Here is a 26,871-nt window from a genome sequence, read left to right as displayed (position 1 = left end):
TACTTTGAGGGGACAGTAAATTCGTGCAGTTATACAAGCTGTACACTGACTACTTTACAAGTGTTGTTTCTTCAGTGTTGTCCCGTGAAAATATATAATTAAATATTTGCATAAATGTGAGGAGTGTACTCACTTTTGTGAGACACTGTGCATGCTGAAACATGACTTTAACATTACATTACACCCCCTAATAACTGATCTTAAAAGATTCAGATTGACTGGGTTCACTTTTGAATATATAATACTATATAGTATTATACACATTACACACTTGCTGCTGCCTAAATGATATTTACAAATGTCTCTGGTGATTCATTCATTCTCTCTCATATTTCCTTTTTCCCATTTTCTGTTTTCCCTTCATTGTGTCAAGCAGGTGAGGAAGGGAAGATGGCTCACAGACATGTGGAAATGTCACAGGACGGCATACCAAGACTCTTCACTCCAGGAAGCATGGCCAGCACAGCTTTCTAACATAGCAAACACACACACTTGGTCAAAGCAAAACCTAGAGGTCATCAACACTATCTAAATATTGTGTACTGTGCAGTGCTTGGATGCAGTATGTTGCTCCTCCGCACGATTATGAACTAATACAGAAACACACAAAGACACATACACATCACATTCGCATTCAGAGAAGTGGCATTAATCTGCACATTGAGAACAGCGCCTCCACTTAACACTGGGCAAAGATTTAAAGTCAGGGAACTTCAATTTAACCAGGTTCTTTTATGGACTTGTAATAATGATTCTGAGAAAACCAGTCGGTAAAGACACTGAGAAGAATGTATAATGTGGGAAGGCTGCAATGGAAGGATGGATTAAGGGCTGGCTACTGAAGGAAGAAGATGTGGAGGTATTTAGAAGGCAGGATTTAAGTTATATGTAAGTCAGAGTACTGGAAATTTCCTGGCCCTTGCAGTCAGGCCACTGCATAGTCCAGACACAAATATTTCTTTTTTGAAATAAGTTAGGAAAAGTCTACATGCTTTAATCTCATTGTTTAAACAATTAAAAGCCATCTCCCATGGTCTACTAAGTGCCAGAAAATGTTACGTTTCTTCTGAATGCTGATACCAAAGTTAAATTACTTTCACCCTCTGCAACCCTGTGGTTTTAACTGGCTAGATGTTAATGCTGAGCAAGTAAAAAATACCACTCAAAAGCCACAAATAAGTAATTCACCTAAGAGATGCTGCTGATCAAGGATTTGTTCTCTGACATGTCATCCAATCCAACATTAATGAGTCTTAGTCGTTTCTCTGATAAATCTCTGTTGGCGCTATATCTTATAGAAACTTCTCCTTACCTGTAGTCAAGGCCACATCTGACATCTGACCATTGGATGCTGATGCTTCAACCTACTTTTCCAAATTTGATGGAACTAATTGAAGCAGTCACACTGAAACTGAAAACATGTTTCATGTCCAGATTACAGCCATGTTGTGCAACACTTTGCATTGCACTCCAAGCAGACAATCTGAAACTGTGGACAAAGTTGTGACAGAAAAAGAAAGTTCGATAGAAAGTATGGATGCTGTTCATACGACCTAATTTTGCACCAGAGGAACTAGCTGAAAATGATTGACCAGGAACTGAAACATCACTCTGGTGTACATTTGTTCAACAATCTCTAAATTAGTTATAGTTATTGTTTTTGTTCCTGCCTGTTATGGCTATGACCTTTGTAGCATCATTAGAAAGTTCAGTTTGTTGCCTGAAGGTTTAGGTGTTGTTACCTGTTCTGCCTGGCCTCAGTGAAGGGGGGTGAAGGGGAGAAGTAAAAAGCAGGCTCTCAATGACTCCTCCTTTCTGCATTTATCAGCCGGCTTGACCTCTCTGTAGCAGAAGAGCATAAGCTGGACGGTAAGTTGAACGGAAGCGTGCCCAGTCACTGCAGGAGTCGGCCATGATGGGTTGTCAGCTTCAGAGGCTTACCCAAATTGTTGGATACTAAGTAGGTTTCAGAAGCACTTAGTTTCAAACCAACAGAGACCATTGGAGGTGTGATACAAAATCCAGTGTACTGGAAGCATGGCAACGTCATGTTTTCTTCCTCCATTGGAAAAGAAACTAATTTTGAGGAGCTTAATTTAACAGTGCAAACCAAACTTGCCTCCACTGAGTTGGCCTTAATGCATGTGGAATCACATACATGAGCAATAAAACTTGAAAGTTGGCTTTTAGTCACGGGACTATGTTGAAGGACTGCACCCTGTGAGGCAATGAGATATATTGGTTAATATGAAAAGAAAATATAGGGTGTATGTTCCATTCATTCTGCATTTGTCAGTGAAGCTGAAACGTCCTTAAAATAAACGTATTATGAAGCCGTTGGTGAACAGATTGGGCTGCACTGCACTACTTGTGATGACATGTTGGTCATGCAGGGATGCTAACCCTGAATACAGTAGATGCAGCAGTGCAAGCGAATGTAGTCAATAGCTAGCGCAGACTGTTCCATGTCTGAAACACTGCTACCACTGGCTCATTAACTGAATTTTCTGCCAGTTCACAAGGTGATAGAGTTTTTCATTCTCTGTCTTGCAAGCTGTCATGTTTTATGCTGTCGACACACTGACAACAGTTAAACTGAGAAGAATATGCCACGGTGTAGCCCTGCAAGGAGACTGAGACTGCAGGAAACCAGTTAACATGCTCTACACAGAGAATGGTTTAACAATCCAGTGCCATCACAGTTATGATTATTATGATTATTGCTCAAGGAAGACGTATTATTGTAAATTGCATTAATCCAGCACAGTCTTCAGATTTGCAGCTCCAGTGACATGAGTCCTCCTGTTTTATTGCTTGCATAGAGGCTTTGCTGACAGTGATGCTACCATCTGTACCAGATCTTCAAGGTCTCAGTCTTATGAATGATGGCACTTTCAATATATGCGTTTGCATACTCTGTGCCAGTTCTATGATTCTTCATGTTGATTGTGCACTGTAAGGAAAATTATGAAGTCAAAGTGAAATTGACCTTTGGCATTTTTTTGCATAAAATGCTGCCACTTCATCATTTTAGTCTATTTGACATTTAAGTCATATTCAATCATAATTGGCCAAAGTGTTTCTTCATGTTTATTGAAATCATAGAGACCTTTGCCCTAGGATAGGCAATGAGGAATCGGTTCATCCAAACATTTGCCCCATATTTAAAAAAGCATTCCAAAGATGTGTTCAGAACAGTGTTTGTTTGGAGCATGTGGAGTGAACAGCTTTGGCCTTCCAGGGTAAGGCTTAGGTTTAAAATTTCCAATATCACAACTCTTTCTACTTCATGAAGACTACGTTATATCACCTTTTTCTTAAAAATCAGAGTTACCACTTCTGAAATTAAAGTCAGATTCTTCAAATTAATGCTAGAAATAGCATTTAAATAATCTGAGTTTGGCAAGAAGCTGCATTGATGAACTGTGGTGTCCCTGAAAAGAACTGACCTTGGGATATTTGTATTTTCTGTTCACTTTGAATGTTTACTGCTTTGATACTGCATTACAAGTGACAGTGGAGTCACTTGTGGAGAGAATATATGACTGTTGTTGTGAGTGTGGGGGTCTGGGGGGGGGGGGGGCTCAGGGTTTGTAAATATGATGACGATCACTGTATGCAATGTATTTACCGCTCTTCTTTAAGATTCTAAAAGACAGCTACAACCTTGAGCTATACCTCTGCAACCTTAAATCATCCCATTGCATTTGAGTGCCTCAAAGGTTTGTAACAGAGATGCAAAAGAGATGATATGCTCCATTTAAGAAAGAGAGTGTGAAGCAGTGGAAAACCACAATCGCACGTTATATTTTTTCCATAAGCTTGATGAATTGCGTTATACACAAATTGTTTTATTCTTTTTTTATATATATATATATATTTCCAGGTGTTCTTGTATCAAATATATTACAATTATTAAAATTTGTTTATAAATTGTCCCTCTGACCATTGTGTTTGTTAATTATATGACCTGCGTACACACAACACACAAGTATACAGATACTGTGGGCGAGGCCTGTCGTCTTAGAAGGTTTGGGACAGATAGCACGTTGTTGTAGGTTAAGAGTACAGTATCAAAGAAGGACAACACCTTGCTGAAGAGGTGGATGTGTGCTTGTATCGTAATAGAAATCTCATATTTTTGCAGCCAGTCATTGTAATAATGCATGACAGGACTTTATTTGTGATGATTCGTGATCATTGATGCTTCATTCACCACATTTATGAAAGTCTTGATATCAGAAGATGTCTTCGTCAGCTATGACTGTACATCACAGTGATCATGACAGTAACTGTTGGACAGTATTTATTGGACACATTCGTGAAGGTTGAAATTCAATAATCCACTACGCCATCATGAACCACAAAAGTAATTGTGCAGTCACGTAATTTAAAAATGAAAGATTTCCTACAGAGTCAGAACTCTGAATCTTTCCTTATGACGTGCAATGTGGGGGTAATCTCCGAGGTTTGTGAAAGCAACTCCATTCTCCCACATTGTGATAAATGGCCTTGAATGTATTCCGACGGGGCGCCCCTCCTGGCCAATCAGGGGTGTGCAGCAGTTTCGACACCACCCCCCAGCGGCCGCACAGGCGCACTGAGCTCCAAACTGCCATTTTGTGGCAGAGGCTACTCTGCTAAAGCGGGAGAGGGATTAAAACAAACTGCGAAGAAGACTGCACCGCTTACCAGCGCGTCAAACTTTCTAGTAGACACTGCGTGCTTTCGGTCGAGTTGAACGGGAGGAGAAACACTCATAAAAGAGGTAAAGTATCACTACTTTTCTGATAAGGGGGGAGTTTGCAGGATCTTTAATCGGCCTCTAGGTGTCACGATGGGGCTCTAGGTCCGGGCAGCTTGTCGAAGAGTGTTTGTCTCCCTCTATCGTTGTTGAAAACCCCGTCAAAATACGTATAAATAAACGAAGTTCTAATAAATGTGTGCTCGACCTTCTGTATTTCATGCATATTCGTGAAAATGTCGTCGAGGATAAGGAATTCTTCGCCAGCCTGCTTACAGAGTTTAGGCCAAGGCGTCCATTTTCTCGCTTCTTTGTTTCCCGTCTTTACAGCCTTGACGACATGGAAACTGGCGGGTTTAAGTTATCGCCCGTAGCTAACATTAGCTTGTTCTCATTAACATACGCCGTGTGTAGCAATATACACACATTCTTGCGGGTCGCACAACACAACACAAACACAGTAACCTGTGTGTGTCTTCCAACAGCGAGCCACTTTGTGTTACAGGCGCTCATCTAACTTAAAACGAGATCTCTATCAAAGCAATACATGCAGCAACTGGCGTTAGCAAAATTACCAAGATTAGCTAAAACCCAAGGCCTTCCCACCCGCTGTTCCCAGTCACATTATGTCCATAAGAGCACTGGACATGGCCAGGATGAACACTGCTTTTGCATTTTCGTTTAGCAGAATCGCTGTTAATCGTACCTACTACTGACGGATTGCAAAGTCAAACGTGTGACTCTCCGCCCAGAGAAGTGTACACACGGCTATAATGACGAAAAGGCCAGCGAGGCAAAGAGAATGACGATGCATTCACAGCAAAACGATCCACGGTGATCAGAGCAGCCACTCATCCGGGAAGACCAAACGAACACACGATTTTTATGTTCTCCAGCAGCCTCAGTTCGTCCATTGTTGAATATTGCAACTCCTCTTATCCACTGTCATCGTGGCTTTGGTCGGATTTGGCAGTTGTCGTTGCACCCTTCGCCCGCTTGTCTCTCATTCTAAGCCCACTTAGAGCCTCATAGCCACAGATATATATTACAGCAGAGAGCTCCCTCTACGACTCGGCTTGGAGAGGTACAAAAATACCGCAAGAGAAACACCGTGCAGGCGGGCTGCTGCTGCCCGCTGAACATTTACCATGTTGTGGCAATTTTTATACCATCAAGCAAAGCATCTGTGAAGGCCTGTGCCAGAGCCTGTTCGATTCTAGAAACATCAAGGCAAATATATGTCATTTATGTCGGCAGACAAACAGATGTTGGGCATTGTCACAAACATGATTGAGCTGCTGTTGCCCCGCAGCTAATGTTTGCCAAGTCGCCTGTATTCACTCCTCTGAGATCAAAATGCTACTATGATGTTTAGATGAACTGAGCAAATAGAACCACTATTTAACATCATCTCAGGTATCAGCCCATGCTGTCTTGGTCTGGTGTATCTTGGTAAATGATGACAGATAAGAGTTAGTCACTGTTTATTCAAATATCAGACATTCTTGTTGTACGGCCTACTCAATCTTGAGATCTAGATGGAGTCCACTTCACAGACAAAAAGGTTGAATAAGACAGCTCATGTCAGCCTTTGTACACGTGGAAAGTAAACTCAAAGTAAGAAATCCAAATTTGTGAGTGCAGTTGTGTAACTTATCCCTCTTCCCTCCTTCAGGTTGGCAGGGACAGTCAGGTAACAGACAGTTGATTCTGCAGAAACCCAGGGCTTTCAGCAGCAAAGCAAAAGGGAGAGTGCCATTACCAAAACCCTGCAGACTGCAGTCCAGTGTTCAGAAATGACGAAAACATTAACATTTCCCTTGCCATTTCAGGTAAAACCAGAAGTAGTACGTGCCAAAGATATTACAACAATGGGTTTTGTGAACTGTGTCAGTTTCCACAGACATTCCTTGAAGCACGCCTTGCAACAAACCTTGCTTGTGAAGTGTTGCTTTACGGGAAGTGTGTGAAATTCTGCTAGCCAACTCACAGCATAGGGATTAGGTATTATACAAAACCTTATTTCAACCTGCCATTAGATAATGTCACGTGAAATGGTGATCTTATCACAAGGAGTCAAGTTGCTACCGTGTCTGAGTGAAGCCAAATTGCGTAGTAAGGTCTGACAAAATACAAGTGACACCAGGGATTTCATTTACATTTAACTTTGAGAAAAGTCTCCATTGACCTACATACATTAGTGCTTGATAAATAATAAAGTATCCCGGTATTGGCTCTTTGCACACTTGGCATCTGATTCTGTGGGAAACACTGGTTAGCTGTGTTGTTGAGAAAAATTGCATATAACTGCATATTCGCCTGTGATCCATTGTCATAAAGCAAATCTGCAACCTGCTGACAAGCCTGAAAGCCCATTTTGACGCACAGTTTGATAGTACTAAATATTATTATTTGTCTCTATAATACCACGTTTCAGTTCTTATCCAGCATGGACAGAGGGCCAACAGAGGGTGTGGGGGTGGTGGAGGTCCCTGCTAAAGACTTCCCCTCAATTCAGGCTGTTCACAGCCAGGATGCCATGGTTGCTGACCTCCTCCAACAAGCTGCAGAGGCTGGGGGTGTGGTAGAGGGACAAGCTGGTGTTGTCCTTGAACAAGGTACTTATAGAGTCTTTTGACTCCTATTGCTTGAAGACACTTTTTTAGGTGCACATGGTCAAATGTTTTATCCCCCAACAATGTTATATTTCAGGTCATACTGAGGGAATGGTTTCAGCCACTCAGGCACAGCAGCAGCTGATGGAAGCTGGGGTTGGAGTTGGAGTTGAAGGTGCAGCAGGGGTTGAAATGATGGTTATGGATTCATTGGATCCAACCCTGTTGCAGATGAAGACTGAGGTAAGGTCACTGTTGAGAGCCCTGTCTTAGCTGTAGCTGTAGGCTGCACACTTATCAAGGCACTTTACACATAAAGTGAGTGTAGGCCAAACTCTTTATGGAGTTGTTAAAGAGACCCAACATATATATACCTTCAAGAGAAGTTGCTTGGCGACAGTGGCAAGGAAAATTTTCATTTAAGAGGCAGAACCAGGCTCAGAGTGGGCAGCCATCTGTCTTGACTGGTTGGGTTGAGAGAGTGACAAACAGCGAACATCAAAGAGAGGAGAGGGTCACCTGGTAGAGTACTGGAGTGAGAACGAGAACAGGGGAGGAGGCCATGGAAAATACAAACAAAACATATAGTGATTGTAACCTGGTAGTTCTAAATGTGCACTAACAAATATTAGCAGTAGGGGATAAGAAGAGGTTACATTGGGAAGTGAATATTAGTGTGTAATGATAACTAAAAGTAGCCCTTGGAGCAGCAGGTCTGAGCAGGGAAATGGAGCAGAGATGGTTCAGCACCTGTAGGATGGTGACAGGAAGCATGTACAGGAGGGACAGAACAAATACTACAGGAAGAAACAGAGTTTAAAGTTGTGCAGTTGTAATGTACATGCATGGGATACAGAGAGAGAGAGCCGGGAGGGGTGTTGTCTGTTCTAAGAGAATGTTTAGTATCAAAATTGAATCGGCTGGAAGTTTGGGAAATAAAATTTCCTGCAGGAATCTGTTGATTTGTCCAAGAAACAGTGATTCAATATGAAGTTGAATTGCAGGTGATAGATGCTGCTGTGGGGGGATCCTCAGCCGGAGTTGGGGTTGTTGGAGGCGTGTCTGGTGCTGCACACCAAGCAACTGTAACAACAGTGGACCAGACCCAAATCATAACACTGCAGGTAAGTTTTCTTTTGAAACCACAACATGTAGTTCTCCTGTTATTTTATTCTTAAATTTTAATCTTAAAGTGTTGTGGATTCACAGACTTGCTGTCTGCATTCAAGAAGTGAAATTCTCAGTTATATCGTATCCACTTCATGTCTTCCATTCGTCAGAAGATATGCCTTGTACATTTTAGAGAAGTGTGTTAACTTTGTTTTCTCTCTGTCATCAGGTGGTCAACATGGAGGAGCAAGCAGCTCTTGGCCTCGGGGAGCTCCAGCTGGTCCAGGTGCCCGTTTCTGCCACTACCGTGGAAGCCCTGCAGCAAGGCACCTTTGTTGACACCACTGCAATGCCAAAGGATGGTGATCCAGTCATCTGCCACACCCTACCATTGCCTGAGGGCTTTCAGGTAGATAAAGAGACATGCTCAGTCATCACAATTTAAGTGATACATGACAAAAGCATTATCATATTTGGAAATTAGAATCATAAGTTGCTGTTCTGAGAACTCACAGTTTAAGTCTAAATACCATCAGATTAATGTGCTGACCACAACAAGTTCTCGGAGTACAAGGCAATTATCCTCAACCAGGTCGACAAACGCAAATCACTTGACTATTTACATTTGGGCTGAAACGATTCCTCGAATAATTTGAGTACCCCGATTACAAAAAATAATTGATGAATTTCCTCTGCCTCGAGGAATCGTTTAATTTTTACAAAGCACAAGGCGTTGACGTCACGCACGCAAAGGAAGAAGAAGGAGGGGCAGATATGTTCGGTTTTAGCAGCTGGAAGATAAAGACAGAGCGCATCATGTCATCCTCCAAAAGCCACACTCACAGAGGGGAAAACAATCAAGATCTCACCATTGACTTTGTATTTTGTGAAGGTGTCTCTTGTCACTCTCTGTCAAACTCCCCAGCAAACACAAATAAATGCCCAAAAGCTGCTATGTGGTATGGTGCACTACTAACAAGGTTAAAGAACCCTGACCTAAGTTTTTAGAAGCTGCCAAACAGGATACAGGCAGTAAGACAATAGGTGCTGTTGTCAGCTGTACATCAGCCTTGAAGACAGGGCAGTCAGAGTTTGTTTATGGTTTATGGTTCATAATTTATCCTAATGGTGATTTAACCAAACCAAATCTTGCATAAATTAGGCTACATCCACACTACTACATTATTTTAAAATAGCTTTTCGTAATCCAAACATTTCCAATCTGCCCCACTTTATGGGGTTAAAACGTAGTTGGTGGATGTACGTCAGCCTTGTTGAGCTTCAGCTCCTGCAGTTAGCCTGGCCAATTCAGCAACCTTAACTTAGAGTTAAAAATAATTAATGTGCATAGCTTTATTATCTTTTTATTAGCTTTATAAAATTTAACATTACATCCCTTGTGTTACCAAATATTATAATACAAGCTTGGCATGAGAAGAGTATCCAGTGAGGGCTAATTGCTTGTTATTTATTTTCCTTTTTGTTAGGAATATACACTCACATAACAATGAGAAATTACAGATCTTTGGATGCTGATTTTGTAAGTGAGAGGATCCAAGTTGTGTTCCACCATAAACCAGCCTACTCTGACTGCCTGGTCTTGTGTAGCCGTCGGTGCTTCTTGTCTTTCTGCCTGTATTCACTTCTCTTGTCTTAAAGGTTCAATTTTTCAGTTAGACAGCTTCCAAAAAACGTAGAACAAGGGTTATATATTATATTATATATTCGATAGCAGCAGAACTAATTCACATACACTGGACATGTTTTAGCCAGTTTGAACAGCACTTTGGCTCTTCTCCATTTGCAGAAAACACTCCAAATGAGGATCAGCATAATCAGCAGTAGCATGGAAATGTAAATACAAATACAATTTAACAACAGCTGCAACTGTCTGTAACAGTTCTAATGTAATTCACCACTGGTAGTGAATGCTGATTACATTTAATCAGGAATGATTTTGTCATTGATTGGATCAGGGAGTTTATTTTACAATACCATTCTGCAATTTTCAAAATAAAACGTGCCCAGCAGCGTATGGTAAAGGGTGGGTGTAGATTTGGCAAAATATGAAATTAATTAATTTGTTCATCTTCTACCACTTATGGGGGGTGCTCGAGCCATCCCAGCTCACAATGTGAGAGGGCGGGGAACACCGTGGACAGGTTGCCAGTCCATAGCAGGGCCAACACACAGACAGACAGAGACAGACAACCACTCACATTCATTCCTATGGGGAATTTCGAGTCACCAATCAACCTAGACATGCATGTCCTTAGAGTGTACACAGAGGAAACCCATGTAAGCACAGGAAGAATCGTCTCCCCATAGAAAGACCCCAGGTTCTGGGCATTGATCCCACAACCTTCTTTCTGTGATGCAACTGTGCCAACCACTATGACTCAGTGCTGCCCCAAAATATGAAACTAAAAAACTTTATTTATTATTGTACTTCAGCACCTGTGGCAGAAAGCCTTATAAATAATTAGCCAGGAGTGACAAATTGACAAAAATTATTACTGCATGTAGGTTGTCAAGGTTGGTGCTAATGGGGAGGTGGAAACAGTTGAGCAGGATGAGGAGGGAGGTGAAGCCCACCCTGAAGAGGAAGAGGATGAGGTGGGTAACCAGCTGTTGGAGGAAGGGGATGATGAGCCCATTCAGCCACAAAATGATGACCCCAACTGGGCTAAAGACCCAGACTATCAGCCTACATCTGGAGCAGTCAAGAAGACAAAAAAGGTAAGGTACCTACATGATATCAGTCTTTTTGATGTTGGGCTGTAAGTGAATCTCAAAGGCGTGTTTAAAATTTTCATAATCTCATGAGGTTTGAAGACTTGTTTTTTTGTTTTTTGTTTTTTTTCCCCCAGGGTAAAAAGAGTCGACTGCGTTACGCAGATGGAGATAAGGACATGGATGTCAGTGTCTATGACTTTGAAGAAGAACAGCAGGAGGGCCTTCTGTCTGAGGTCAATGCTGAGAAAGTGGTGGGCAACATGAAACCCCCCAAACCCACAAAGATCAAAAAGAAAGGTGAGGCATTGTAAAGATCTGGACCAACTCATTCTATTCACGACTCCCAACTTGCAGCGATTTTGAGTAGCTGCAGTAACTAATGTTGTTGTGTAATTTATTCAATTTACAATGATATACACTTGTTATATACCTTTCCAGGGTGTATCCCACCTTTACCCAATATGTGAAATGGATAAGAAGATGAATGAATTAATATACATTATATCATTACAAACATCACCACACAGAAAAACTTTTGGATTATTAGCACTCATTACAGCTCTCGTCATCACAGTTAGGATATTGCAATTGCTACACCTATAGTATGAGCCACTGGGTGGGGCCTGCCTTTGATTTTCTATTTTTCTCCTTTCAACCATCTGTAAAACAGCAACATCCTCTGTGCTGCCATTCTCAATGTGAACAATAGCTCTTGGCTGAGAAATTCCAGCATTTTCTGAAAGCTGAGAAGTTTCGATTCACAGCCAGTCGGGTCATTACGGTAATTCCACTCAAGCTGTTGCCGGAAGTTGGCAAAGCCGCTCCTTCTTTGTTAACTGTTAATTCACTCTTTCAACATACTCTAAACTGCTGGATATTGAAGGCTGTGAATGGCTGTTGTGAAAAAATGGGCAAGCGTACTTACTCACAGGACATTTTCTAGGCCTTTTTATATTCAAAATAAGGAAAAATAGGACAATAGGAGTCTTCAGTTTTAAAAGGTTATGGGTCAATCAAGATAAATCTTATTTTACATGAGTAGCAGGACCAACTTTGTTTACACATATTTAAAAAGGCAAGTCTCAGCCTCACAGGATTCTGATACCTGATATTGATCACATCACCATGTGTTGCGCTGACATTCACCAATGTATCAGTCGTTACAATTCACACAAGCTTCTAATGTACTGGTTTATTACAGTTCTGCAAAAGCTTCACACAGGAAACAATCCTGTAATTTCTGAGCAGAGTTTAAACGTTATTTCTAGTGTAATATGCATACATAAAAACAGTCTTACACCCAGAGTAGATCCATAACTGGTTGGTTTGGGTGAGGTCCCAGTGTGCCTAATACATTAGCTATGACCTTATTGAGTGGGCAAACAGCGGGGAAACCTAGCACTGCTGCTGGCCCCATGATATCATATTTACATTTAATGAACAAATTAGAGAGTTTCAGTTTGTGTGTTTATAGCTGAACATTTTCAGCAAATTGTAACACAGTAATAATTATAATTGTAATCAATTGTGTCAGTTTAGTTATGCAAGTAATATGTCTTTTGATGTTTTGTTGTTTTCTTTTGTGGAAATTTTAATGGCAGCTGCCCAGAACAGGGGAGTTAATTCAATGCCAATATTGATGAGTAAATTTGTTTTTATTTATTTGGTCGGGGTCCAAACACAAGAGGAAAGTTTGTCCTGACTAATCCCTTTATTCAATGTTGTGTAATAGGAGTGAAGAAGACCTTTCAGTGTGAACTGTGTAGCTACACTTGCCCTCGCCGCTCCAACCTGGACAGACACATGAAGAGCCACACTGATGAAAGACCTCACAAGTGTCACCTGTGTGGAAGGGCCTTCAGGACAGTCACCTTGCTGAGAAACCATCTCAACACGCACACAGGTACACCAACACTGATGCTCATGACTAAAGACTAAAAATGTATAGGTCTCATATTAAAGGAGAAGGGGAATGATCCAGCTTTTCAACATGCTGTCTTGTTTATTATTTATGTAGGAACTCGTCCACATAAGTGTACAGACTGTGATATGGCATTTGTGACCAGTGGAGAGCTAGTTCGTCATCGTCGCTACAAACACACGCATGAAAAACCCTTTAAATGTTCCATGTGCGATTATGCCAGTGTAGAGGTAAGTCAAAGTGCAGCCTTCTTTGTGCTTTATCCACCTCTATTAATCCAAGAGTGAAGGAGGTTTAAATATTGATTCACACTTCTGTAGCACTGAAGTGAGGTTAAAACGTACTAATCCATTTGGTTTCAGAACAAAACACTGCAAAATTACAGGGTCAATATTTTGTTGCAGTGTTCTTTAGGATCACTGTGTGTTTCTATGTGAATGTTTTTGTAGGTGAGCAAACTAAAACGCCACATCCGTTCCCACACTGGTGAGCGTCCATTCCAGTGCAGTCTCTGCAGCTATGCCAGCAGAGACACGTACAAGCTGAAGAGACATATGAGGACACACTCAGGTAACAAGTGACTCTTAACAAGTTAAGAGTCAACCAAGCACCAAATCTTAACTGAGCTACATTAAGGTACTTTACATAGAGCAGGTCTAGAACAAACTCTTTATAGAAGAGATTGAACAAATGCCTCCATGAGCAAGCAATGGTGACACTGGAGGGAAAAATATCCTTTTTAAGAGGCAAAAACCTCGGACAGAACCAGTCTCAGGGTGGGAGGAGCCATCTTCCTTGACTGATTGGTTGAGAGAGAGATAGCTGAAATGACAGAAAGAGTGGAGAGGGAGAGGGTGTGAGAAAGGGGGAAGCAATGAGTAGAGAGAGAATGAAAGCAGGAGGATAGAGAATGCAAAATGCAAGTCAATTTAAATAAAGTGTGAACTTCTCCCTCATGAATTGTAAACTATAAAACTGTGATTTTCATTTCTTATATATGAAATGCAACTGTTCTTAAATATTAAAGTAAAACTAGTAGCTCAAAAAAGACAATAGCTTGGAAATAGCGTGGAGCTACGAAACAGCAGGTAGACAATTGGGGGAAAAAGCAAAATGATGAAATAAAACTGTATTGTAGCTAGTCAGTCTGCATAGCCACTGCCATGCAGGCAGCCAGGATGGCCTTTGTTCTTTATGTTGATGAAATTTGTAAAAACCAAACTCTGTAGTGTGCATTATTACAATATATATATTTGTATGCGCACATTTATTATATCCCAGATAAGTGGGAACAACACCCCTTATCTGGGATATAATAGGTGCATATAATGGCCTGTCATGAGCCATTGCTGAAATGTATTATGAGGTATGTATATATCCTCTGCCATTTTGTTACATCTTTTAATTTGAAAAAAATATTAAGTAGTGATGAATCTGTGTATACTAAAACTTCCTCAGGAGAGAAACCTTATGAATGCTACATCTGCCACGCCCGGTTCACTCAGAGTGGAACCATGAAGATGCATATTCTGCAGAAGCACACAGAAAATGTGGCCAAATTCCACTGTCCACACTGTGACACTGTCATTGCACGAAAGAGTGACCTAGGTAAAACAAACACACAAACTGGGCACACACACACACTACTGTATCATGTTACTATACTCTTTGCCATGTGGTTTCATTCACATTTGTTCTCTTTTTAACTATGCGTCCACAGGTGTCCATCTTCGTAAGCAGCACTCATTTATTGAAACGGGAAAGAAGTGTCGCTACTGTGACGCTGTTTTTCATGAGCGCTATGCTCTGATCCAGCACCAGAAGTCCCACAAAAATGAGAAAAGGTTCAAATGCGACATGTGTGACTACTGCTGCCGCCAGGTCTATACACCAATTTCTCTACCTAATGATGTACAGTCACTTGACAGATCCAAATCTTAGCTATTTTTATTCATGAATTTATTAACTGAAGTCTGTCACACATGATAAATCAGGGTTTGTTACAAAGAGCTGATTCTCTAGATTGAGAAAGAACTGCCCAAACCTCCACATAAAGAAAGAGCTAAACAGTACAGCAAATTTTTTTTCTCTTAGTTTTTTGCTTTGGTTTTATAATTGTACATTAAGAACATTTGTATTTTCATTTTATAAAGTGTCTTTGAGTGCTATCTGACACTTTGGTACATTCATGGTTGTAGGGTTTTTTTTTTTTGTTTGTTTGTTTTTTTTAAGTTAAGTAGTTTTGCTATTTGAGCTATAAAATTGTTTCAGAAAATTTGTCAGTTACTTTTCTTTTCATTTTGAGAACCCACATGATAAAATTAAGTCACATGGACTCGCAAGTTAACAGGTGTTATGCTGTGGCTACAGGAGCGCCACATGGTGATGCACCGTCGAACCCACACCGGAGAGAAACCGTATGCCTGCAGCCAGTGTGAGAAGACCTTCAGACAGAAGCAGCTGCTGGACATGCACTTCAAACGCTACCATGACCCCAACTTTGTTCCTACTGCGTTTGTCTGCCCCAAATGCAGCAAAACCTTCACTCGCAGGGTAAGGGTTATTCTCTCTTATTGTCATGCACATGAACCCTAACACTCTTACAGGGTTCAACTCAAAAAACACAAATCTATTTCTGTAGAATACCATGGCACGCCATGCTGAAAACTGCAGTGGTGAGGTGGAGGATGGTGAGAATGGAGCTCCAACCCCAAAGAAGGGGAGAAGAGGAAGAAAGAGGAAAATGAGGAGCAGGAGAGATGAGGAGGACAGTGGTGAGAATCTGAGGTTGCATTGGGTGAACATACATTCCCTCGGCTCTGGTGAGTTTATCTGATCTTTGTTGTGCTGCTGTCATTCAGAGGAAGATCACATTGAACCAGATGAGGAAGAGGAGGATGAAGGTGAGGAAGAGTCATCACTGCTACAGGAAGAGGAGGAGCCAGAAGGCATGGAGCTGGACCAAGCCCCTGCTGCTATTCCTGTACCAGCCCCTGACGAACCGCCTGTCAAGAGGAAACGAGGCCGACCACCGAAGAATGCCCCTAAGCCTCCTGCAACCACCAAGTCAGTAAGGGTGGCTGCCAAAACGACTGCCTCTGGTAGGTAGCCTGTTAATTAACTCTAATATTTCATTTCCAAAAACAGCTGAGTTGAAGTATTGACATTTACATAGAGAGATAACAAGCCACACAACAAGCAGCAGGTGAACAGGAGAGTGGGTTATTCACTCACTAAGAGAGAGTGAGGAAGGCCTTGAGATGGTGCCTACACCATGCAGTTTGAACATGGAATTTAGTTTTTTGGGATAGTGACTGCATCAAGCAGCTTTAACAAGAGAACTGAATTTCTGGTACATACTTAAGCAATTATATTCTATCAAAACAGTAATATGCTGAATTAATTCAAGTTAATATACAGTTACCTGACATGTCAGATGGTATGTATGTCTATAAAATAGAATGTTGGTACGCCACTACACAGTATCAGGTAATGCCCTATGCTGTCAGAGGGGCCAAGTTCAAATCCTGAACCTCTTTTTATGTAGCTGGTAATGTGTCATTAGCTACGTTTCAGTGAGTTATAATCAAACTTGACTGTTGTCAACTGTGTTGTGCAGCTGCTGCCATCATTCAGGTGGAGGATGAGAGCACCGGAGCAGTGGAGAACATCATAGTGAAGAAGGAGGAGGGTGATGCTGCAGCGGCACCACTGGAGCAGGGAGTGGCCCTGACTGTGGAGGGGGTAGGGCTAGATGGGGAAGGGGTGGAGACTGTTGAGCTGGCTGTGAATGAGGAGACAGCAGCTGCTGCAGCTAATGGAGACCTGACACCAGAAATGATCCTCAGCATGATGGACCGGTGAACATGGCACAGCCACATACACATTGGCAGCCGGACTTTGTCTAAAATTGGTGAATTCTTCATTGGGATGGCTACAAAAAACAAATATAAAGAAAGAAAGCAAGCCACATGTAAATACCTACACAGTAACTTTACATCTCTCTATGTCAGCCTGCATACTTATGTACGCAGATCTACCTGCACCTCCCTGTGTCCTCACCCACATCATACGCAGATATTGTCTAAACTAATGACTGACTGATTTCTGCTCTTCTCAGTTTGAATGTCTATGAATGAATAACTGTATTTTCCTACTTGAGTCTACTCAAAGCCACATCCTGTGTTATTTACCCACAGTTCCTCTATGCTGCTCTGCACAAGGAGTTATTTTACTTATCTCACTTTGTTCTGCTCAAGGTTCTTGCAACTATGGTGATCTATCAGGTCCCAGGCCTTGATCTATACATATATGTAGTTTTTCTTAATGAAGATGTAGTGTGTGGTACGTTAGTTCTGCCTCTGAGATATCACAGTTGGGATCTGTATACCTTTTCAACAGAATGACTTTCTCACCTGGCCTGTTTAAACACATGGTCTTGTTTGTAGTTGTAGTTGGCTGTTTGTGCATTGAAGGGATGGAAAGATTTGCCTTTAAATAATGAGCTAATGAAGGAGGAACATTCAAATGAACATGCTTCCTTGTTCATCGTCCACACTGCCAGCATCCAAACTTGTTGTGATGGCGACTTGGCCTCAGCCAGCTCATGTACTGTACAAACTTGATAGCTGCTCAGTAGTTTCCCTAAAGAAGTTATTTTTGGACTGTTTTCTATTTTCTCCAAGTCGTCACTGATAGATATGTATGATTCTTAGTTAATGTCAGTCCTGTTGGAGAGCGCATTGGTAGTTGTGTTACATGATCAACAACCCCCGCTGGATTTTTCCTGGATGCACACGATCCTGACTGGTAGGTTTACTGTGGTTTTGATTTTGAACATTCCTGATACTTCATATGCTTAATGCTAGTTCACATGGAATTATGTGTGTGCATTTGAATTCCCCCCACAACCACTACCAACTGTGGCAGGTGATCTGCATGTAAATACATATTTTACACCCTTTGCTCTTTGATTTCCTTTGAAGCGTTTTAATGGCTTTAGACAGCTGATTTGGAGATGTGTTGGTTAAAGGATGTTGAAGTGTCCTTCATGTGGTGAACATGTCAGCACTGTACCTACTGCTTGATGTCTTTAGCCTGTAAAGGTGATTGTACTTAAATTCCACACATAATCCCGTCTGAACAAACCAAGCTGAATTGAGTAATATGAATTTCAACCATTTTCAGTTTATTTTTGGTTGCTCGTATTAATTTTCTATCTGCTTTGATACAGCTTTTACAGTTATCATGTCTCGCTGTTTTTTGTAGTTGTCACTGGGTTTCTCTACTTGCTCGCAGGTCTGGCTCAGTTGTACAACAGAAGCTTTGTCTCATTCCTACCTTCTCTAATCTTTGGCCCAAAAGTATGAGACTTTCATCTGTGTAGTATCTGTTGAAAGACAGAACCATTAATTGAATGAAATTCAGAGTTTAAGCAATGACAACATAATGTTCTCTTTCATAGACAAGTTTTAAAACTGTTTTTGGAAGCAGTGTGGGTTTTTTTTTTTTTTGTTTTTGTTTTTGTTTTTTTTGTTGTTGTTTTTTTTGCTGTATTTTCATTAACAATGTAACCAAGAGGGCTAAGCCACATCCTGTCAGCCCCAGTCTCGTAGTCCCTTTTGCATTTCAGTCATTGCCCTTTGTGCTGATGCTAAAGAATGTCCTGATCTTTGCAGCAGTCAGTCAGAGCTGTCCCTGCTGTTTTTAAGATCACCTGTGAAGTAAGGACAGAAAGGGATCTTCCGTTCAGATGGTGGTTTTACTCTGAACATCATTTATTCCTCATGTTTTCTTCTGTTTCGCGACTTTGGTTTGACATTAAATGAAAACATTTTAATCTTAAGGAACTGTGGACAGATGTGGCCACAGATCTGATCAGTGTTTTGTTCAGTCAGTCAGGCTTTGCCTCTGCAGGCAGACGGACACATGCTTCACTTTTCCCATAGCAACAGCATTGTTCTCCCTTTCACTTGGTTTTGTTTCGGCAAACTCGAGAGTACAATTTTAAAGATGAAAGAAACCTTTGTGATGTCATTTTGAAGCTGAGACACTGTATAACTGATGAAAAATAAAATCATCCTAATGGGCCTATGACTGCTGCATGCTTTTCTTCTTCCTTCAGGTCAGTACAGAGAAAAATGGTGGGACTGAGTGGTTGAGTGAAGAAGTATGTGAACAATGTTTAATGGTCAACAACTAATACAGGGAATTTAAAAAGCATCTGATCCATCTGATACCATTTAATTCCCCTCAAACTTGCACAGAAACAAAAGTCACAGAATACATCTGGAACATGTGAACTGAGATTTAAGATGGACAGGTTGTCCCTGGAGCAGAGGAAGGTGAAGTTGTCAAAATGTAAAGGCGTGGTCAACAGCAAAGCGAAGGTAAGTTGGACTTGTATCTGGTTTTGCTTCTCATCAAGAAATGTAATAAGTACAGAGTATAGGTAATAAAGAGATAATGGTTTTAAGCCAAGTGGTGAAAAATGATGACTTCACTCTATTTCAGGTCAACCGTCTTCAGGATAATCTGTTCTTTAACTTCTTACCTTGTAGTTTTACTCCATTGACCTTGCAACTGTTCTAGTGTTTGGCTACATCAGTTATAGTAAGCTTTATATTTATGTTGACCACCTAACAAGAAACTGTTTAATCAATCTCAAAGTGATCTGCATTAATAATAATCTGATAGGTTTATCACCACAATTCACAATTTTTTTTCTCAAATATATTTGCACTTAAAATTAGTGCAATGCTTTGACTTTTGATAAGAGGATTTTCAGATGATAATGTATGTGGGGTTCATTTCTGTATTTTTTGCTGCCCCCTGTTGGCCAGATGAGAGATGAGCAACGAGTTCATAATGTGGAAGATGAAGAGCTGCTTAGAGATCCTGATTTGAAAGTTCAAACTTAAACTTGAAACTTGATGTTTCAGGCAGTTTGATGCTCAACTGTGAAAGTGCAGATTTCCTGAGTGCGGTGAGTTTCAGTGTGGGAGGGCAGACCGGGTTCCTGCCTGCTGCCCTCCATTTTCAAAGTGACAGTGAGTCACAGCGTTGAACAGGATGTGCGTGTCAAGGTTCACAAGCAGAAAATGTGTGCACAATAAGCAAGACAAAGTGAAGTGCGTGTGTATGCACGGGTGGAAAAGAGTGTGTGTTGTGTGCAAAAGTGCACCTGTAAGAGAAGTCTGGTGGTAATGTTCAAGTGTGTGTGTGTGTCCACACTTCATTTTGTGGTTGCTGCATTTCAATCGTCGCTGAATGATTTACTGTTTTGTTGTGTTTTTTTTTTTTTTGTGAATTACGTCTTAATTTCCATGATTTAGTTCATTAGTTCCCCTCTGGTATTGTCTGCGTGTGCTCCTAGTGGGTGTGGTTTGTTGGTTAGGAGCAGCAGATAATCAGTTTGAGTGTCTTTCCATCAGCACTAACATTATACTGAAGATGGACTCCATCACTCCAGACCTACAAGGTAAGATCACCAGCTTCAACGGCATCCATGACAAAACTGAAAGATTGTACCAGTGTGTTTTAGCACGTGTTACAAAATGTGATATGCACACAGTATGTTTAGCTGCACAATTAAAGAGTGTAAAAAAATAGTCCTTCATGAGGTTTGTAATGTCCAATTTGTCTTGAAACTGTTAGAAAGTAAAAATTGTTCAATTTCTTGGGGTGCACAAGGCTGTTGACCTTCTGACTGAAATTTGACAACTTCAGCCAGAAGGTTTGCAGACTTTGTTTTATCATTATGCTCAGAACACTGAAGACAAAGTGAAAACTGAGTTTGAGAAGTGTTAGTAAATCTTAAAAAGTAAAAGCTGATCCATCGTATTGACAGACGTATTCTGACGCTTCAGTGTGTCTTCTGAAGTTTAGGTCAGTTTCCTTTGGATCATCTGAGGTGTTTCTCCACCTGGACTGGTAAACTGTGATAAGCTGATTGGACCAGATGTGGATGACACACGTGTCTGTATCAGGTCTCAAAGCTGATAGTCAGGAAAAGAGCAGAAACCGTGTGGAAGAAGGAGCTGCTGTAAAGCTTGGAGACTTGATTGTGGCATAGCTTGTTGAAGATTTTTTTTTTTGTTGTTGTTTTTTGTTTTTTTTTAAGCGGCTAAATGACTCTGAGCCCTAAATTCCTGTGTCATGTCTGGAGGAAACTAGGTGCTGCTCATCACCTGTCCAACACCATCCCAACATTGAAGTTTTTAGCTGCAGGGCTAAGGAGAGCTGAACACAGCAAAGCGCAGAGGGATCCATAATTCAGGATCTCAACCATCAGAACTGGGTCAGAGGTTCATGCATCACATATAACATCCTGACATTAACCTGACACATCAGGAGTTACTGACAAAAGCCATATTTCCCAAAAAGACTGGATGCTGAAATCACAGCCAAAGTTGTTCAACCAACTACGGAGGCTTTGGTTCTTCCTGGATGAAGTGAAACTATGCAATATATTTCATACAATAAATGTGGAGGGATATTTGTAAACCATTAAAGTAAATGTCTACAGAATTTGTTGTGTTGTGTCAGAGCAAGCCCAAATGGCCTTGTCCTTTTAGGGCCCACGTGTCAGCTAACAGCTGTGTTTCCATTGTGCTTATCAGTTTATCCAACGGGCATCAAAAAGGAAACATAACTCAAACTGAACTTTGTTCAGATGTTGAGAAAAGAGAACAAGTCCAGAACGAGTTTGGGCATCACACACACTTTAGACTCCAGAATCCATCCAGCTGATATTTCCTGATACATGTTCAGACACTGTCAGAGGCTTTTTACTTCTTTGTTGTTGTTAAAGCTGTTGTGCCTGCAACTATTGACCTGTGTCCCATCATAAAGAGGCATTTTCAGTTGTGAGACAGGAGACCAACTACACAAATAAATCAAATAGCTGCTGTTTTTAAAACTTAGCATTCCCCAAGATGGGTGAGATGGGGGAAAGTGACTGCTTTGTTCCAGAAGTTCTGACAGCTGGTTTCAAGGCTCAGTGTTTACATATTCATGTAGGTTAGTTACTGAGTCTGTGGCGAGGCAAGAAACCTTTCATGGCATATCACAACTCAAAAGTCAAAACAGAAAATAGAAACTAAGATTTGACTTGATGGTTTGTAATTAATATTCTCCTGTCGAATGTTTATACTGACCAAGAGAAGTGACTGATGTGTTCTACACCATTTTCACATTTTACATTATAACTCTTTTTTATGTGAATGCTGGTTAGCTGGAGCAGCACCCAGTGATGTAGTTTAGCAATCGACAGCTGTTGCACCCGGTTTCATGTTTTGTTCCTTGGTTGGGTCCAGCACAATTGCAAATACGGCAATAGCCATATTTAGTCGTGCGTGCATCTGTCTCTGTGTGCTTGAACAGATCAGATCTCAGAGGTGCTGAGGCCTCACAGAGTCTGTCTGGTGACACCAGTGGTCCTGAACTATTCCGGTCAGCCAGGTGGGAGACCAGCCAGCGGGTTTGTGGTGAGTGCTTAAACAGTACAGACATTGAGCGATCAGATCTTTAATAACAGCTTACAGGGAAGGATATGTTTGGATCAAGTGACACACAGTTACTGTCACACCAACTCGAGGATCCAGTATGCTATAAGTAATAATATGTGCATTTCTATCTGGGAGCACGTTTCTGTCCTTCTCATCACGTGTCTGTCATCTTAGGTACTGAGTGTCTGGAGGGGCTACCTGTTCAGTAATAAGCAACCTGTCAGGGTAAATCACAACTCAATTATTAAAACATGTCAATTCAATATTCGAAGGTTTGAAATCTGTCTAACTGTCCCAGAGAGGTAACGTCACTAGATAAGTCTGCAATGGTTTCATTCAGGCTTGTGTTGACTTTATGAGCAGACACTGCTTGATTTCACAGCTCTGTTTAAGTGGGCTGTAGGAATGTAGATACGTTGTATGTGCCCAGGTTTAGAGCTCTCTGCTGTCTGTGTTGTCATAAATAGAGGTGTGTTCAATACTCACTATTTCAATGACTGAAATTTAAGATTTACATTTAAAATTAAAATTTTACACAGTCATGTCCACATGAGTAATATTTGTGGCTTTAAGGGGCAATTAAAGGGCTATTTGTAAGTTTTCCCGACTGCTGAACATAATTTCTTGTACGGAGCAGATGACGGAGATTGACACTTGACCAAAGAATCATTGCCTTTACAGCACAAAATGTGGCAACATGTCCTCTGAGCAGTGGGACATCTTCAGGGTAGATTGGACGCTACATTGATTTGCTATCAGAAAGTGTCAAAACACGCAGGGGCTAGGTGGTTAGAATACTAAGTAGATGAAAATACACAGTGGACAGAAGAGTTAGCTTTAGTGTTGCTTCCCAACATTGGATAAAGATATTGGCATATGAAATATTAAAGTTTAATCCTTCAGACAGAATGGTCCTTTACACTGTACACTGTACAGACCTCTAAATGTCTATATTTGATCTTTAATTTGGAGTTAAACTGAGTGTTAAATCTGCAGGAAATGCACTTTATAAGTCTGCACACAATCTCCAAGATCAGCTTCGGGTTAATGGGTTTATTTTGGGTTTGGTGAATACTTTTTATCAATGAAGATGCACACAAGCATGGGAAATGTGTTTTCACATGTATGTGTGTGCCAATGTGTGCAGGTGGAGAGCTCATTCAGCTACCTGGAGATTTGCTCCATCAACATTCACAGTCTCACACAGGTAAAGCTTTAAATAAGCTGTGGCTTGTGTTTCTAAGGAGTAAGCGTCATGTGTGTATGATGTGTGTGTGTGTGTTGCAGATTGTGTTGGAGACAGACAGGCAGACTTGGTCTTTCAGTGTACTGCACGTGGAGGATCTTGAGGCCATGGTCAGTCACATCACTGCCTCATTGAAGAGGATATACCCTGATTCCTCTCCAGGGTGGGTCTCACTCCGCAGATCATTTGTTTCATTCTCATGAAGTGATGAACACCAATTACACCATTAGCTCCACTTATGGTAGAATTCAGCCTCACCATGCTGAGGTGCAGCCTCACAGAGTAAGCTATGGTTGAATCAGACTATTTTTGTCACCCTCACTTCTCAGAAAGCTCTTGAAGACAGTTCCTCCTGATCTTCAGCAAAGACTCTTCACACTGACCACCAAGGTGGACGAGCAACTGAACAGTCAGCCTAGCTCCTGTGGTACGCACCTTTCAGGTTACACTATGGGTGATTGGTGATCGGGAATGGGCCGTGAAGTGAGTGTTAGCTGTGTATTCTGGAGGGCTGTCACGTTTCAAAAAGTCTTATTTGGAATCATTTATAGCCAATACATACTCCAAACTGTTTGAGAATTGTAAGAAGACTCAAATTGCGGTCAAAAAAGTAAAGTTATTTGTAAAGCTGTAAAACAATCAATTTTATAGAGTAAAAATTGTACACCCCCCCTGAAATGGACTGCTGAATGAAGAAGTATTATCCTGTGCTTCAGGATCACATTGATAAAAAGAAACACAGAAGTCCAAATAAACACAACCACCTTAAAGACTGCAACCGTACAACAGTGTGACTTCCTCAAACTGTATTTAGAATTTGAACAGTTCAAGTAGTTGTTTTTCCCCACAAGTGAATAAACCTGGACTAAAACATTACAGGAACCCTCATAGGAAATGGAAATGTTTTTATTTTGTTTACCCATTTTCACATAAGTAGTGCGTTTGGATGTGCTCCTCAGGGGGATTCTCTGATACCTATGCTGCTTTGTGTGATTTCAATGAGATGCTGTTCAGAGAGGAGATCCAGTGGGTAAGTTAGCACAGACCAATGTAATAGACCAAACTTCTCAGGGAGATTCACGTGACACCTAATAGCCAGTTGACGATAACCAAATGTTAGCAATGGTGTATCCAAATGAAGAATAGCTAACTGCTTTGGCAGGATGTTGACAATATCTACTACATCCACAACTGGAGACAGTTCAACCTTCAGGACTTCAGCCACTTAGACAGCAGGTAAAAGCAGGTCTGTACAGACTATTTAGTTCACTTCAATCACCTCAGTCATACTTTGTTTTAATTCTCCTCATTTCATGCCTCGTCTGCTCCTAGAGACTTGGCATTAGCTGTAGCAGCCCTGTCCTTCAACCAGTGGTTCACCAAGATCTACTGCAAGGAACTTAAACTGGTAAATGTATTCCACATACAGTCACTGACACAATAAAATAATGTGTTTGCCTTCACCAGCATGAAGAATATGCAGGTCCATAAATATATCAATGTAAATGGAAAGACCAATCATGCTAATTTTTGCAGCTTCCATCCTTATTTGCTCTGAAAAATGTGGAAAACAAGTCATTTGGCAATCATGTAGGAACTATGACAACTAATCAACACTCATCAGATCAGATTAACAATGATTCAGCCATCAACGTTTAAAACACAAATCTGCTCTCAGGGATAATGAGGTTTATTCCATTCTTTCTTAGCCCACTGTAAATCTTTGATGCATCACAGCATTTCTCTGGTAAAACAAAACAAGGCATTTTTTTTTGGACCTTGTCTGTCTTTCTGTATCTTCAGTCCGTAGATATCCAGCAGCAGTTGAATTTCCTGCTATCCAGATCTCCCAGCCTCAAGGAGCTCTCATTGGAGGCCTGTGGACTCAAACTGTGAGTTTGTCTGTGTGTTTTTCAGCTCAAGCACGAAGTTCAACATGTCACAATCACTGGGGAATACTCCCGGGTAAAATACACAATCAGAAGCACAAGCAATAAAGGCAAGAAATGTCATACTGGCTTAAAAACAATATGGGGAGACAACAAGACACAGGTATAAAACATGAGGGTGGGGAACAGAGTGTCACACAACACTGACAAAAGGTCCATATGGTCTAAAGTTAGATGTTAAAGGTCTGTACAGTCCGAAGGTAGAGCTCCATGTCTTCTTTGATTCTAAATCAGGCCCAGGTCCTCTATTAATCCGGTGAAAGCATCAAAGGTCTCGGTCCACAGCGAAATGCACCTACTTTCCAACAAACAGGATTTGGGTTTGATGATTTTTTGTTCCTACTGCAATTGTGGTATGTAGCAGGGAAGGTGAGGAAGAGGAGTGCAGAGGATTTTGTGATGTGACGTCACCAAAACAAGCTCCAGCTGAATGTCTCTAAAACAAAGAGATGTTTTTGGACTTCCTGCAGGCACTCCCTCTTCACAGTCAGTGGAAGTGGTCAGCACCTACAAACACCTACAAACACCTGGGTGTGCAGCTGGACAGCAAACTGGACTGGTCTGCTAACATTGACTTTGTGTATAAGAAGTGGCAGAGCAGAGCAGAATGTTAGGCCTGGCCCTGACCCTGGCCCTGACCCTGGCCCTGACCCTGACCCTGGCCCTGGCCCTGGCCCTGACCCTGGCCCTGGCCCTGACCCTGACCCTGGCCCTGACCCTGACCCTGACCCTGGCCCTGACCCTGACCCTGGCCCTGACCCTGACCCTGACCCTGACCCTGACCCTGACCATGGCCCTGACCCTGGCCCTGACCCTGACCCTGGCCCTGGCCCTGACCCTGGCCCTGGCCCTGACCCTGACCCTGGCCCTGACCCTGACCCTGACCCTGGCCCTGACCCTGACCCTGACCCTGACCCTGACCCTGACCCTGACCCTGGCCCTGGCCCTGGCCCTGACCCTGACCCTGGCCCTGACCCTGACCCTGACCCTGACCCTGACCCTGGCCCTGACCCTGACCCTGACCCTGACCCTGACCCTGAC

General features: G+C 41.6%; 3 protein-coding genes across 5 annotated transcripts in view; all 3 read left to right on the top strand.

The window, feature by feature from the left end:
- ripor1 (RHO family interacting cell polarization regulator 1) overlaps window positions 1-3,931 on the top strand; it is a 55,390-nt gene extending 51,459 nt beyond the window's left edge. For all 3 annotated transcript variants that reach the window (XM_029523336.1, XM_029523335.1, XM_029523337.1), the window contains exon 24: window positions 377-3,931. In XM_029523336.1, the coding sequence (XP_029379196.1) occupies window positions 377-474 (98 nt within the window). In that variant the 3' untranslated portion in view covers window positions 475-3,931. The remainder of the gene's footprint in view (window positions 1-376) is intronic.
- A 669-nt stretch (window positions 3,932-4,600) lies between these two features.
- ctcf (CCCTC-binding factor (zinc finger protein)) lies at window positions 4,601-18,653 on the top strand. The gene is made up of 16 exons (XM_029523766.1): window positions 4,601-4,768; window positions 7,182-7,362; window positions 7,457-7,602; window positions 8,364-8,483; window positions 8,699-8,878; window positions 10,996-11,208; window positions 11,340-11,502; window positions 12,938-13,108; window positions 13,223-13,356; window positions 13,576-13,696; window positions 14,585-14,734; window positions 14,847-15,007; window positions 15,497-15,679; window positions 15,768-15,900; window positions 15,988-16,227; window positions 16,746-18,653. Exons 2-16 carry the CDS (start codon window positions 7,194-7,196, stop codon window positions 16,988-16,990), a joined length of 2,529 nt encoding a protein of 842 aa, XP_029379626.1. The 5' UTR covers window positions 4,601-4,768; window positions 7,182-7,193; the 3' UTR covers window positions 16,991-18,653.
- Window positions 18,654-20,465: 1,812 nt separating this feature from the next.
- The window catches only part of carmil2 (capping protein regulator and myosin 1 linker 2), a 55,002-nt gene continuing 48,596 nt past the window's right edge, over window positions 20,466-26,871 (top strand). The window contains exons 1-10 of the mRNA XM_029521964.1: window positions 20,466-20,606; window positions 22,511-22,614; window positions 22,810-22,860; window positions 23,783-23,842; window positions 23,923-24,044; window positions 24,211-24,308; window positions 24,841-24,911; window positions 25,044-25,117; window positions 25,214-25,289; window positions 25,685-25,773. Of these exons, the coding sequence (XP_029377824.1) occupies window positions 20,579-20,606; window positions 22,511-22,614; window positions 22,810-22,860; window positions 23,783-23,842; window positions 23,923-24,044; window positions 24,211-24,308; window positions 24,841-24,911; window positions 25,044-25,117; window positions 25,214-25,289; window positions 25,685-25,773 (773 nt within the window). The 5' untranslated portion in view covers window positions 20,466-20,578. The remainder of the gene's footprint in view (window positions 20,607-22,510; window positions 22,615-22,809; window positions 22,861-23,782; window positions 23,843-23,922; window positions 24,045-24,210; window positions 24,309-24,840; window positions 24,912-25,043; window positions 25,118-25,213; window positions 25,290-25,684; window positions 25,774-26,871) is intronic.

Source organism: Echeneis naucrates, chromosome 16, assembly GCF_900963305.1.
Source record: "Echeneis naucrates chromosome 16, fEcheNa1.1, whole genome shotgun sequence".
NCBI lineage: Eukaryota > Metazoa > Chordata > Actinopteri > Carangiformes > Echeneidae > Echeneis > Echeneis naucrates.
The sequence above is the reverse complement of the archived record's forward strand: the minus strand, read 5'-3'. Positions and strand labels throughout refer to the sequence as shown.

What these genes read in the sequence shown, in the direction of transcription:
- ctcf (XM_029523766.1), top strand. Translation starts at nt 7,194, where the DNA reads ATGGACAGAGGGCCAACAGAGGGTGTGGGGGTGGTGGAGGTCCCTGCT. An exon ending in CAGTCAAGAAGACAAAAAAG is followed by an intron (nt 11,209 to 11,339) that starts GTAAGGTACCTA and finishes TTTTTCCCCCAG; the next exon opens with GGTAAAAAGAGTCGACTGCG. An exon ending in TGCCAAAACGACTGCCTCTG is followed by an intron (nt 16,228 to 16,745) that starts GTAGGTAGCCTG and finishes TGTGTTGTGCAG; the next exon opens with CTGCTGCCATCATTCAGGTG.